Source organism: Euprymna scolopes, chromosome 11, assembly GCF_053919585.1.
Source record: "Euprymna scolopes isolate OS-2025 chromosome 11, ASM5391958v1, whole genome shotgun sequence".
NCBI lineage: Eukaryota > Metazoa > Mollusca > Cephalopoda > Sepiida > Sepiolidae > Euprymna > Euprymna scolopes.
In genome coordinates, this window is record NC_136492.1 from 60,647,651 (window position 1) to 60,662,650 (window position 15,000).

Sequence of the window (15,000 nt, forward strand, 5' to 3'; positions counted from 1 at the left end):
CGACTCTCTCTTTAACACGGTAAGTTCGTAAAAAGGTGTAATAAATAAACTAGACAAAATACTGTTAGAAATTTGCTCAATATATGTTACCGTGGCGTAACTTGACATATATTCGGTGGTTTTTTAATAGTATTTTGTCTAGTTTATTATTTATAACACCTTTTCCCGAACTTACCGTGTTAAAGAGAGAGTCGGCCGCCATTTTAAATTTTCCAATACATCGGTAAACACTGTATGCTTTTTGAGCTGAATGAACATGCTAAATTGAATAAAAACACGAAAATTATATCCAGTTTGGTAGAAAAGTAATTTATCTTGCCTTTGATAACATTTATTTGTTATATATTTGTTTTTTGACAACTTTTTCGAATCTATGTGTACAGTAATACAAACCCGAACGGGAAATAATGTCCAGTATATCACATCTTAGGGGTCTTGATAATCGCTAAAAATAGAAAATTAAAGAAATTACTGAGGGAGATTTGGTTTTAAAAAGAAAATAATAAATTTTAATATTTTTTAAAATATAATTTAGAGAGAGAGATTGGGGGGGGGGGTAAAAACTATATCTCCCTCCGAAAAGCAACCAACAAAAAATGAAATTAAAAAGATTCTTGATAAACGATAGCGGGGTTTTCAAGAAAATTGATTAATAAATCTATTTAGTGATTACTTTTTCTCTTAATGATTGATTTTAGAATTTTGAAGTAAAAATTAAAAAAAAATAAAAATTAGTTAACGAGAGATTGTTAGCACATGGCATCTCTCGCGCCAAAAAAATATTTCGTTTTTAATTTATTAGTTAATTTTTGTAAAATTTGACAGGACGACAATAAATGTTGATAATTGATAAAATTATAATTTTAAATAACGCATGAGTGCATTTGGTATGAGAGAAAACAAAAACATAACAACAAAAAAAACTATCATAATTAAAAAACCAAAACAAAAAAGTAACGAAAAATCGAATCGCTCCATGTTTTTAATTTTTTGGTTTTGTTTTTAATTGTTTTTATGACTCCAAAAAACATCGTTAAAATAACAAAAAAAAATTTGTAATTAACTTTGTATGAACATAATAAACGCTTTAATATAAGTGAAACCTTAGCCAGTTAGGTAGAAAACGGACACTTAGAAAATCGATTTTATTTAAAAAAAAAAAAAAAAAACATTAAACAAGTAAAAATATTTTAAAAAAATATTAGGGGGGGGGGCTATAGTCTATTTTAAAAAGTAATATCTCCTTCAAGAATGATCATAAAATGTGTTTTCAATCGATATTTATTCAATAAGGGACCAGTTTTCCTACCTAGCGAAAGGGGACGAGTTTTCCGGAGACGAGTTTTCCCGGCACTATATATATATATATATATATATATATATATATATATGTATGTATGTAATTAAGTGAGTGAGAGAGATGAAATCAAAAAGGGGAGGCGCTCACTTACCTGTGTAAAGTCTGCATCTTCCTTGTGTTGCCATTCTAGCCTGTAATCTGTAATTGTAGCACCATTATTCACTGGCTTTTCCCAACTGACTTGTATACAATGGGGAGACTTACAGTTGGCCGTTGGTAGCTTAGGTGCATCAGGTACACCTGGACCGCTAACAACCTCCAATGACTCAGACCAGGGACCAGCCTAGGTTGTTTCAAACAAAAATATGATTAATAAAAAATAAAAATAAAGATAAAAAGGGAGTACATGTTCAAAAGCTTTTTAAATCAGTAAACAAGTCAATTTCATTTAATAAGTCTAAGTACATTATTGAGTTTCAATAATACACCTGCAAGAAAGTATTATTTACAGAACGAAAACCTTTTCTTTAGAAAAGTTTTATACACCGATATGAAAATAGATAGACACCCTCGTTATCATTAACTAGCAGGGCTACCCAGCGTTGCCTAGTGCAAAACCGTAGCATTTCTATTAAAGCTTCGTTTCTTTGCTTTTCTCTCTTTCCACAATCTGGACACACGCACAAACAATTAATTTTATAGATTCCTTAAGGTATAAGGAAATTAACTAATAAAAAATCAGAATTACTTCCCATTAGTTAGTAGATAATCTGTTTGAAAAAACTAATTCCATACACTGACCAATCTACATACAGAATTTCTTATTTCTAATACTATTACCAGATTTTAACAGACCTAAATGGCATTTAAGCTGAAAAATAAAACTTTCATTTTGACAAGTCAATTTTCATTTGTTATTGTCGCACCGTGTTATTTGCAATAGACTAACACCATTCTCTACAATTTATTTAAAAAAATTAATCTGATGAAGCAGTTTTATAATATATAAAAATTCTTAAATAGTCACCTTAAATAATAAATCAACTAAAGGAAATAAGTTATTCTTTTAATCAGATCACCATTCCCTAATTGCTTTTTATAAAAATATTTATTTTACTCCAGTTCTGCTTGTTTCTTATTAAATTAAAACCAGATGGTTCACTTTTAGCTTATATAACATCACAAAAAATGTCTGATTATAGAATATAGAAACATTTACACAAGAAATTTAAATGCAATAGATGCTGGACAACATTAAAGCAGTACAGCTAGTATATATTGGCTATTTTCTCAGTGCTGATAAAGGAGAGATGCTGTTGGAGATTAGGCAACATTTGCCTCACAATTACATCTGCAGCTACTCATACATATGGTATTCACTGTCTCTCAAGATATGAATATATGTATTTTATAGAAGTTTAGATCACATGGTACCAATGGTTTCACAAATAATCAGAGCCTGGTGAAAAAAAAATCTGAAGTTTAAAAGAAATTCCAGAATTTTTTAATATATATATTGGCTATACCTCCTCCTCCTCCTTACTTTTCCCCGTGTATGCTCATCACTTTCACTACACTGATGAAGACTGAAGGATCGGTCGAAAATATGTACTTGTAAAAAAAGTTTTTTAATTTTCTTTTATATTATTTTGTATTCCTACACGTCACCAATTAAAAACGAATAAAAGGTTATAAGCTTTTATACTTTTCATATTCTTTTTTATATATTTCCATTCATATATATATATATATATATATATATATATATATATATATATATATATATATATCTCAATTCACTGTTTTTTAAGTACTGTTGATATATGGAATATAAATTAAAACTTTAACGGTTTTAAGACCAAAACAAGTGCAGACATTTTTTTTTTTATATAAATAAATGTGTTTATTTATTAAAACAAATTCAATATTTAGAATTACAATAAATTAATCAGGAAAATCCAGGTTTCATTTAATTTAATTATTTTTTTTTAACGTCGCATGGCGGTGGTAATCCTTGGAACGTCTTCAGATGTTGCTGAAGTCTTGAATGTTCTGGAATTTTTATAGTTCGAAATATTGAATTTGTTTTAATAAATATTTATTTATTAAAAAAAAAAAAATGTTTACACTTGTCTTTAAACCAAATTTGTATTCCATTTATAATAACGAAAAGTGTAATAATAAAAATAAGATAAAGTTTTAAATAAGATTAATGATAAAAATGATATTAATTTTTTTTTTATCCTCATTTTCATTTTATTTTTACTTTTATTAATGACTAGCTCGAGTACCCGGCATTGCCCGGGTGTTCGTATGTGTTGAGCAAAAAAAAAAAAAAAGGTAGACAGGTGGGTTCGAACTCGTACCACAAAGGAGGAAAAGAATGTGAACTCCCACCCAAAAAATGTGACGTCTTTGCGATTGCATCCATCACTAAACCGGAAGTGTCGAAGGCTTAAATTAAGGCTGGTCAATCGAAAAGAGGGATGACTCGAAAATATCGGCAAAAAAAGCGACCTCTCCTTGTAGAAAAGTGCCCAGTTGAGGGCGAAGGAATTAATGTTTTTAGCCAATTTTTCGATATTTGTCGTCCAAAAAGTTCGAGGTTTAAAATGATATTGGTTTCGCCACGTTCTGATGCATCTGTCTTTAGCGGATATACAAATAAATAAATAAACAAACACACAGACGTTTGCCCTTTATATAATAGATGTCACTAATTTTTATACCATTTTTATCATTATATATATATATATATATATATATATATATATATATATATATATATATATAGAGAGAGAGAGAGAGAGAGAGAGAATAAAAAGGAACAAACCGTATTATGTGTTCATCAACGTTTCGTCTTTATTTCGAGAATTTCAACAGATATATCTTTTTTCCCAATAGAATATAAACTTGCGTTCATAGTTTTAAATTAAATTAACGACTATATGACGTCACTAAAATTTCCTTCTCTTTAACAGCGCCAGCCCCCCCCCTCCTTTTTGAATTTCCAACATCAATTTTCCGTTTCTTTGAAATAGAACTGCGTCACACTGTGCACGTGAAACATTTTCAAATATTTTGTACTGATATATTTTTTGGTTTCTTAATCTCATTCATCCAGAGGAAGTCTCGAAATAAAGACGAAACGTTGATGAACACATAATACGGTTTGTTCCTTTTTATTTTCTCTATTTTGTCGGAGTACTATTTCCATTATTTTCATCATATATATATATATATATATATATATACACACACACACACATACATACATATATACAAACACACAATTTTATTCTCAATTTCAGGATTCCAGCAACATTTTCTAAGTTAAATATGTTGGAATAAAAAAAAAAAAAAAAAAAAAAAAAACTAAAAAAACTCTAGTGCACAGGGGAAAGATTCTGATTAGTCACAGAAAATCATCTTTACCAATTCTCATATTTCTCATATTGGACATTTTGATGAAATCCTGTAAAAAGCGAGAGAATCACTGCTCTTCAAAATCTTTTATTCTGGCAAGCTCTTGATAACTAGCTAACCAATGCATGCGCCTTCCTTTAAAATGAAAGCCGGATTATATTCTTTCTTTTTATCTTTATTAAAAGAAATTTTTTTTTTTTAAAATGCTGTTGCCATATGTCTCACGTTTCAAGTAAAAAAGCTTTGATTTGCCTTTACTTTTCGTACAAAACAAGATACTCAAACTCGTCTGATAGCAAAAGGCAACTCTTAACTAGAAAAAAAAGGTATAAACCTATTTCTTCTCCAACAAAAGCAATAGTTGAAATATTAGAATAGGTTCACAACTCTTATTTAACATTAAATATTGGATGACCTTGTAACAGACTTGGTTAATCTAGACCGTAGATGCTTTAAAGAGAATCAAGTGAGTTGAGGAACAACCAGCTGATTCTTAGAATAAATAAAATGCTAGGAGTCAAGATATCCTAAATAAATCCGGATGATTAGTGGGTCTGGAGATGTCCAGAGAATCATGGCAAATATAGATATACCTTGTTTATAAAATAATGAAATAAAAGAAACACTGGCAGCTAACGCCAAAATAAGAAAAGAAAAAGGAGAGATTCAGTTTGTCCGACCTCTGATATCGACATCCTCCTCACCCAGTCTTAAACAGTAAAGACTGGTTACAAAACTGTAAAAGATAGATGAAAATGATTTATTTTATCAATGTGTACAAACATCCAATAAAGAAAGACGTCTTTATGAGGCTGTTTAGATGTAAATATGTAGGGACCAACACGTTGTAGTCTCCATCGCAAAGAACATAAGAAAAGTAATAACTCGATTCACTTTTTTTCTTAGCGAAACAACTGATATTTTACAGGCCTTTTCCTGTCGCTCTCGGCCACAGTGCATAACACATCTGTGTCTTTCTCTGACGTGCTCCTTGAATACCTTTCGAATACCGCCCCCTGTAACGTTGTCTGGAAACCAACACATATTGTGTGTGGTTTCAGTCGCGAAGGAGACCAATACAAAGAATAGGAAATAACTTCAACTCTCCTTTTGTTTTGTACAACAATATTTATTTCCTCATTCTCTCATTACGGCTGTGATGTGGTAGTCTTCTCAAGCATAATTCACATCTCTAACATGATCACGAACATTATCCACGTCTCTCATTAGATTCATTAGATCTCAAACGTTATCTGTCTCTCTTGTGATCGTTCTTTTTATAGTTCTTTTTCCCCCATTGGTGACATCACTTTGCATGCATTTACATACACGCGTCTACGCTATGTCACGTTTATTCTCTGGCGTGATTACCGGTTTGCGCACACATACTTCTTATAATATTTTTCCCTTTTTTTTTTTTTTTTGCTGTGACGTCATCTCACACTTAGCTCAGTCATTCGCACACAGCTGCTATACATGCGTCCATGTAATTAACAACAACAACAACCTGGCTATATAACACTAGCCAATATTAATTTTCAATTATAATAATTGCTATTTTATTTATTTATTTTTTACTAAAACATTTTTATTAACTTCACATTAAAAATGTACATATAACAATTTCCATGTCTATAGTATTTCAGTAGATAACTTTTTCTCACTAAATTTAATGCTTATTAATAGTGAACTTTATGTTTTTAATTTTAACATTGATCAATGATAACGTTTCTAGTTTCAAAGGGTTGGTTTGTTTGGAATTAGAGTCAAATGTGAGAAGTTAGACATAAACATAAGTTTGAATATATCCGTTCAGCCTTTCTGTGATAAGCGAAGCAGAGCACCAGAGTCAAGAGCTTCCTTGTGAGGGTCAGCTAGATCAGAGAGGAAAAAAGACTGCGTACACACACTTGTTTATGTTGGCCATGTTTAGGAAGGAGAAAGTTTATTAGAGTGTCATTTCATGTTTACCTAGTAAGTGAAAGTTGTTTATCTCCAATTTGGACAATTTACAAAATATTTTATGCAGATTTGGCAGAGTTTCTCATAGAATGAACAAAATATGTATGTAAATTGCATGTGTCTGTAATATATATATATATATATATATATATATATATATATATATATATATATATATATATATATATATATATGAATACAATTTTCCATAAAATCTAAGAAAATGTAAAGATAATTGGAAAAGTAGATGGATAAACAATGCAATCAACTAAATTCATATAGTGAGATTTTTATTTATTTGGTTTTTACTATATAAAAAAAATTCAGTTATCAGTGCAGAAACGTTATTTTCAAATTTTCACAAAAAGGAAGAGGTATGAAGGACAAGCAAGCAAAAGAATGAGTGAAGTACAGAAGTGAGGTAGAGTAGGTGGGACAAAGAGAGAGGGGGGGTTACATCAGACGGGACAAAGAGAGAGGGGGGTTACATCAGACGGGACAAAGAGAGAGGGGGGTTACATCAGACGGGACAAAGAGAGAGGGGGGGGTTACATCAGACGGGACAAAGAGAGAGGGGGGGGGGTTACATCAGACGGGACAAAGAGAGAGGGGGGGTTACATCAGACGGGACAAAGAGAGAGGGGGGATTACATCAGACGGGAGAAAGAGAAGGGGTTACATCAGACGGGAGAAAGAGAAGGGGTTACATCAGACGGGAGAAAGAGAAGGGGTTACATCAGACGGGAGAAAGAGAAGGGGTTACATCAGACGGGAGAAAGAGAAGGGGTTACATCAGACGGGAGAAAGAGAAGGGGTTACATCAGACGGGAGAAAGAGAAGGGGTTACATCAGACGGGAGAAAGAGAAGGGGTTACATCAGACGGGAGAAAGAGAAGGGGTTACATCAGATGGGAGAAAGAGAAGGGGTTACATCAGACGGGAGAAAGAGAAGGGGTTACATCAGACGGGAGAAAGAGAAGGGCTTAGATCAGACGGGAGAAAGAGAAGGGCTTAGATCAGAGGGGAAGAAGAGAAGGGGTTAGATCAGACGGGAGAATAGCAGAGTGAAAGAGAAAGTAGGACAAGCTAAAAAGAGAGACGGAGTAGGATTGGTAGGAAAAAGAAAAAGGACATGACATATCAGAAGTAGAGTGAGGGGTAAAACTGGTCAAAGAGAGAGTTTGTACAACAAGCTAGCAAGAGAGGAGGAGGGGTAAAGACAAAGATAGAAGGATAAAGACAAAGAAACAACATTGCTGAAAAATCATTGTGTATCGGGGAAGAATGACAAAGAAAAGTTATTATGAAGGAGTTGGAGAGAGAAGAAGGCAAAGAGAAACAAAAGGAGTGAGCAAGTGTGAAAATGAAAGAGAGAGAGAGAAGAATATGAGCAACGGACGGAGGAAAGAGAAAGAGGAAAGGAGAATAATGGCTGATGAGAAATTGATAACATTCTGAAATTTAATCAAGCTTCTCAAAGATGTTTTTCGTCATCTCTTTTTCTCCACCAATAATTTTCTGATTGTCATCTGAAAGTTATTGACTTGTTTTTTGGGGGTTTTTTTTTAGCCAAATTATCATCCTGTATCAAGCCATATTTCAATATGGCTGAACCATCAGCGACTTTGCGTCGAGGCTTTTCTCAGAAAAGTAAGAACCAATTTTATGATCAATGCTAACGTCAACATTTGCAATGAAGGAATCGAAGAACTGGTTTAGATATCATCTAAGACCATTGGAAAAATTACAAATGTCTTCTGACTGTATAAGCAAAGATGTAGGTGTTGGGTTCACACCATCATTTTGGAATTTTATGGTACCAAAAATCAATTTCATTTAGATGGCCTAAATCAACAGTGTCTCTTGCAATTTTCTCCTCCACTGCCCTCTTTCTTCCTGTTTATGTCATGTGCTGACCTCACTTTCACATCAAAATTAAATTAAAAGGATGCAAAGCACATTTATTTGTGCACCTTTAGGTGAAAAAAATATTGAGAGACTGATATGAAAATCAAAGAAAGGAGATTATATATATATATATATATATATATATATATATATATATATATATATAGAGAGAGAGAGAGAGAGAGAGAGAGAGAAAGATAGTTAAATTGTAAATTGTTTTTTGGAGTATTCAGTCGAACAATGAATTTGATTGTAAATTTCAACTTAAATTTCTTATATATATATATATATATATATATATATATATATATGAATCAAGCCTTCTGGTTGAGGAAATAATGGTTTCCACTTAAATCAATACTCTACTATAAAAAGAATTAAATACTTTTGAGTACCAATATCGTAAATAATATAAATAATTAATAGTTCATTTAAATATATTTCTTCCACTACAAATGATAGAGCACTATGCACCAGCCACTGAAGTTCAGATTTTGAATCTCGCTGCACCTAGTCACACTGAAGAGTTGTAGAAGAGAAGAGGAAACGTGTGTGTGTGGCTCTCTCTCTCTCATATATATATATATATATATATATATATATATATATATATATATATATATATACACACACTTCTGTTGCTTTTGATGTACTCGTGTCTAAAGGTAAAATCAGTTTAAATGCTTATGGCGATTGCTAGATTTTAATTCAGCAAATGATTTGCACACAAAGTCACAAATTGAGCAAGAGTGACAGATGTCGTGTCAGATAGAATTGGTGGTTGAGTTGAATACACCTTTGTCCTTGATCTTATTTCGTTTGATTTCTTAATGTGATTTACTTCAAAATTCTCTCTCATATTTTTATTAGTTGCTATATTTTTAGGGAAAACGTTCAATAAGTGATAAAGCTTATGCAGATCTAAGTTCAGGAGGGTCAACTCAAATGTTGAAATTTCGTACTGACTATATCACATATTTTATAACACTTGCAGTGATATTGAGCACAACCCATATAGATAATATTGTCTATCTCTCTACCAGTGGTATGGTGGAGGATACTGTGCATCCAAGTTGTGCATGTATGTATGTGTGTGTGGGAGGGGGAGCATCTAATATTCCAGTTATCTCCCTTTATAATATTTCTTAGTACTAAAACTTATACTTTAGGACATATAATCAAGGAGTTATTCTCGGGCATCACAAGATCTTTGCACACAACTGCTCTCTAAGCTCTCGGTCTATGACCCAGATACTATTAACATATCTATCTCTAAATAGTCTTGTCATGAGTATTTTGCAACCACCGCTCTCTTTGTAACATACTAAACACTATGGTTAAGAGTCCATCGAATGTCATGTTAGAGTGTCATTATGAGAAAATTGAGGAGATGAAGGAGGCCGTGACGAGGGCCATTGACATTCTCACACAAGGTTTCCATGGGGCCTTTCAGAAGTTGTTGAATCGTACAAGTGCATTGCAGCCGGAGGAAAATACTTTGAAGGAGGCTAGAGTTTCATGTGTGTACCATCAATAAAAATGCCCATATGAAAAAAGTCTAGAAACTTATTGAAAGCACCTCATATTTTTTAGCTCTTTACATCAAGTGGTTTCATGCCTTGTCTGGAGTGGTTTCGATAAAAAAAATTTTTTTCAGTCTGTCGAGCTATTCTTCGACCACAGTGTAAGATCAACACTTTTTTTTTTTTTTTTTTTACATAGGCATCACCACTTATCAAGGCCAAGAGGCCACTCAAGGATAAGGGTTAAAGAGTGTACAGTAGAAATTGGACAATATAGTAATCATTAGTAATAAAAATTTGGTAAATTTGATAACTTATATGGAACGGCTCATCAAGAACTTATTTACGTTAGACTTGAAGACAACCATATTGTAGTCAGCCGGAAAGCAGGAAAACGGAAGACAATTCCACAGGCGTGCAGTTCTAAGAAAGAAGCTTTGTTCATGGAATCTACGTTTAGGTTTAGGCACAGATAAAGAGTGGGAGGAATTATTGATAGTGTGTACAGCTAGACGAGTGTTTCTTGTGAAAGTTTGGCGAGGGGGGACCATAGATTGAAGCTCAGTTGAACACTTTTCATGAAAATAACGATACATCAGAGACAAACTCGCAACATCTCTTCTGTGAGATAGAGGTTGCAAGGAAGAAAAAAGGACATCTCCTACGAGGCTACGAAGTCTATTTTGAACTTTATCAAGGCAGAACAAGTCCTTTCCAGCAGCTCCTGCCCAGATGTGGCAACAATATTCCATCCTTGGACGTACCTGGCTCTTATATAGATAGAGAATAGCATCAGCAGTGAGATATTTACTGGATTGATAGAAAGATCCCACCATTTTTTCAGCGGCCTTGGCAACAGATTTGATGTACGTGTTCCATTTAAGATCAGGAGTAAAGGTCAAGCCCAGAAGCTTGTCAAAACTTGAGGCCTCCTGAAGACGAGAGCAATTCATTTTAATTGATGCCAGATGTGGATCAGAATGCTGATGATGTAAAGAGAGAAGCTTGGTTTTAGATGCATTAAAAGTAACCAGCCACTCCTTTCCCCATTGTACTATGTGCTCAAGATCAGAGGAGAGAGAATTGGATCATAATCACTGAATGTAGTTGACATGAATGTTCTAATCTGTAATGATATCTTCTTGTCTATTTCTATGGTTAAGTAGTTCCCGATGTTAGTTGTTATTACTTGTTCATTACATTATTGCCTTTGTGTCATTCAAAAGTTGTAGATCTGATATCCATACATTGGTCCTTACAACAGTTTTACTCTATTAAAATTGTAACACGCTTTTAAACCTATTTGAGAAGAGGTGTTAGCATCCATGTTAAGAATCACTGCTCCAAGTCATGCACGGTGAGAGAAAAGAATTTCTCGTACATTACATATATTAGATCTTTTTAAATGAAATATAAACTTACCCCAATTTTATTAGCACATTTAACCTGAAAAAGATATGGTCTTCCAGGCAACAATCCAGCTACTACACATTCCGTGTCTCTGCCTCTGTACACTTCCCGAGCTGTGTTGTCTGGGGAAACCATTTGGACAATATATTCTATTACCATAGAACCACCATCATTCTCTGGCGCACCTGAAGATAGCAACAGCAACGCTGATTTATTTGCAAGAATAATTCATTTTTAACAAAAAGTTACAGATGAAAGTTTTCAAAGTACATGATTGGTTTATGGATGAAAGCATCTAACATTGGTGACAGTATCATCTTGTAAGCATCTGACAAGATGCAGAAATGTTACAATGCAAACTGTTTATAATTTAATTAATCTTACATATAAAGTTATCTTGTCAGATTTTCAAAGTCAGACCCAAATAGCATGTAAGCTGATCAATAAAACTTGACTTCTGACTAACCAATTTTTATTTATTACCATTGTACTATATTACTGGCAAGATAACATTTTGCTACAATTTCTTTAAAAAATTACTTATGTATGTATATATAATATATGGCATAATCATGTTAAGACATCAGTTCTCATTAAATCACTGAGGTTAAACAATTTTGAACCTGGCTAGTACTAGAGGGTGACCATCTGAGAAGTCTCAGTGCTGTATGTGCTCTCCGCTTATCTGGGCATTGTTTCCAGTCGTTCTGAACCTCCACTTGCCACTGGTATTTGATGCCAATTCAGAAGTGTGGTCAAAGATTGTGCAACTCTTACCACAAAAAATTCACGCGCAGGCACGCTTACAGTGGGTATCCATAGTCTGTCATGACTGAAGGAAGCTACCATGTATATATTTGAAACGGATTTCTAAATTTCTTTCCTTAGATCTGACAGTAATTTGCAATTTAGGTATGGGTATCATGCAATTCCAAGTATGGAGTAAGTGTTTGTAGATTGTGTACTTTTTCTTTTTAATTCATGTAAAATATTCGTTTTAAGAATAGTGTCATCTGCAGGTAAAATAATTGTTAAAATTTATTCATTTACAAAAGTTATTGTGACATTATAACATCACTACATGGACTCTTCCTGACACTATGAATAGTAATAATGGTGATAACAGAGAGAATGATTATGACTAACCCAGAAGCAGTTTCCGGCACCAGATTACTTCTGTACTTTCTGTAAATACATACTTTTGTTAACTACCTCCTTGTTGTCTTGTTTCTTTTGTTTATAGGCCTTTTAAGGCCATGGTAATAAATCAAAAATTAGATAGAAAAATTTACAAAGTGTATTCAGATTCTCTGAAATACGTAATCCTTATTAAAACTACTTTGAATATCCTGTTAACATAATTTCTTTAACACACACAGACAAACATTGACTTTTATATACTATTTTTTAATTATGGGTGCGAGTTAAGCAGTAAATATAAAGTAGGGATGAGGTTTGGAAGTGAATGTTTTGTTATGGTGATCACGGCATTACTACATGGACTATTAAAAGTGGTGGAAATAGAGACAGTTGCATGACTAATCCAGAAACAGTTTCTTGCAATACATAACTTCTGCACTAGAGTGGCATTCATCTTAGGCGAGTTTCATGAGAGTATGAAATTCACAAGTGGTACCCAGCCGCATGTATATCCCTGTCAGGGGAGATGATGCTGTTATGTTTTCGCAGTTTTGCAGGGAGGTACCAATGTCCCCCTATATACAATGTCTGGTATTCCCAAATGGTCACTCATCTGGTACTGACCATGGTCAACGTTACTTAACTTTGGTGATCTAATGAGAATCAGTGTGCCAACATGGTTATGCTATATATACATTACTTCTGCAATTTCACTGAATACATAATCTTGTTGATTCTACCTCCTAGTTGTTTTGTTTCTTTTTCAGCCTTTTAGGATCACAACAATAACAACTATAAATATTTAGTAAAAGTGCTTAAAAAAATTCAGCAAAACAATTGATAAATACTTTGTGAAATTTTTGTAATTAATAAATAATCAATGTTTTATGCAATTTAATTCACTTTCAAGATGATCAGTTTCTTTGTTGTACTTGTTTGCATATAAAGGATCTGACAATTACTTCAATTTGACAAAACAACGTAGATGTTTTCCTGGAGTTTGTCTATCTTGGCTTTTATATAGTTTATTCTGATTGAATTGTTTTATGCAGCTGTCGGTAGTGATTTTGTTTCTCTTTTCAAGTTCATAGCCTTGTCCATGTTTTCCCCATGTACAAGTGAAAAGCTTTGCGCTACAATTGTGAAGTGAGGAAAATAATATGAAAGTAATTATTTAAATGTGTGCTACGTACCCCATCGTAAATTTAAGGATTTAGCCTTTGGTTTACCCTGAAGTTTTGGTGCTTGGCAAGTGCCAGGAACAACAGGAGGTGTTGTAACGATACAGATGTCAGAAAACTGGAAAGAAAAATTGATGAATACGTAAGAATATGAGAAAAGAAAGAAAAAACAACAAAAGAAATAAATGTGTATGATTCAAATTATCGTCTCTGGTTCTGCAAGAAACTTTTTTTTTTTTTACTTGGGGGGGCTCGCCACTTATGGCCTGAAGGCCACTCGAGGATAAGAGTTAATGCATGTAAGGTGTTAGTTTAGTAATCATTAGAGCTATAACAACAGCATATTCTTATTGTTTTGACTCTCGAGTATATATCCGACACAGTTAATCCACCGAGAACCACATCACATAAAAGCATATAAGATATCAATGGATCCATAATCGAGTCAAAACAATGAAAAGAACATGTTGTTCTAGCCCTAGTAATCATTCATGGTGTAAATTGGGTAGAATTTGATTATTTATGAGGACGACTCAACAGGAATTTGTTTACATTAGATTTGAAGGCCACCATGTTGTATTTAGCAGGGAAGCATGCCAGCGGAACAGTGTTCCAAAGGTGGTCAGTTTAGGGAAAGAAGCTTTGTTCATGGAATCTGCATTTACATTCAGGCACAGATAGAGAGTGGGAAAATCATATATAGTGGTTGTAGCTAATAGAGTGTTTTTTTTTGTGAAAGTTTGGCAAAGGGGAACCATAATTGGATTTCAGATGAGCACTTACCATGAAAATAGCAACAGAGCAGAGACAGGCTTGCGACTTCTCTGGCAACAGTATTCTGTTGTAGGGTGCACCTGGCTCTTATACAGATAGAGGATCGCATCGGCAATGAGATACTTACTGAAACAGTAGAGTGATCCCATCATTTTTATCGTGATCTTGGCAACAGATTTTTATGTATGTGTTTGATTTCGGATCAGGAGTAAAGGTGAGTCCCAGAAGTTTGTCAGGACATGGAGCTTCTCCAAGACGAGAGCTATTCGTTTCAATTGGGATGTGGTGGGGATCAGAGCGATTATGATGAAAACGAAGAAGCTTGGTTTGCGATGCATTAGAATTAACCAACCACCTTTTTCTCCACTGCACCATG

General features: G+C 33.5%; 1 protein-coding gene across 15 annotated transcripts in view; it reads right to left on the reverse strand.

Annotated features, from left to right (window-relative positions):
* LOC145287875 (fibronectin type-III domain-containing protein 3a-like) overlaps positions 1 to 15,000 on the reverse strand; it is a 791,938-nt gene that overhangs the window by 23,328 nt on the left and 753,610 nt on the right. For all 15 annotated transcript variants that reach the window (XM_080135773.1, XM_080135781.1, XM_080135779.1 and 12 more), the window contains 3 exons: positions 13,863 to 13,968; positions 11,542 to 11,714; positions 1,452 to 1,643 (listed from right to left, as the gene is read on the reverse strand). In XM_080135773.1, coding sequence (XP_079991899.1) covers positions 1,452 to 1,643; positions 11,542 to 11,714; positions 13,863 to 13,968 — 471 coding nt within the window. The remainder of the gene's footprint in view (positions 1 to 1,451; positions 1,644 to 11,541; positions 11,715 to 13,862; positions 13,969 to 15,000) is intronic.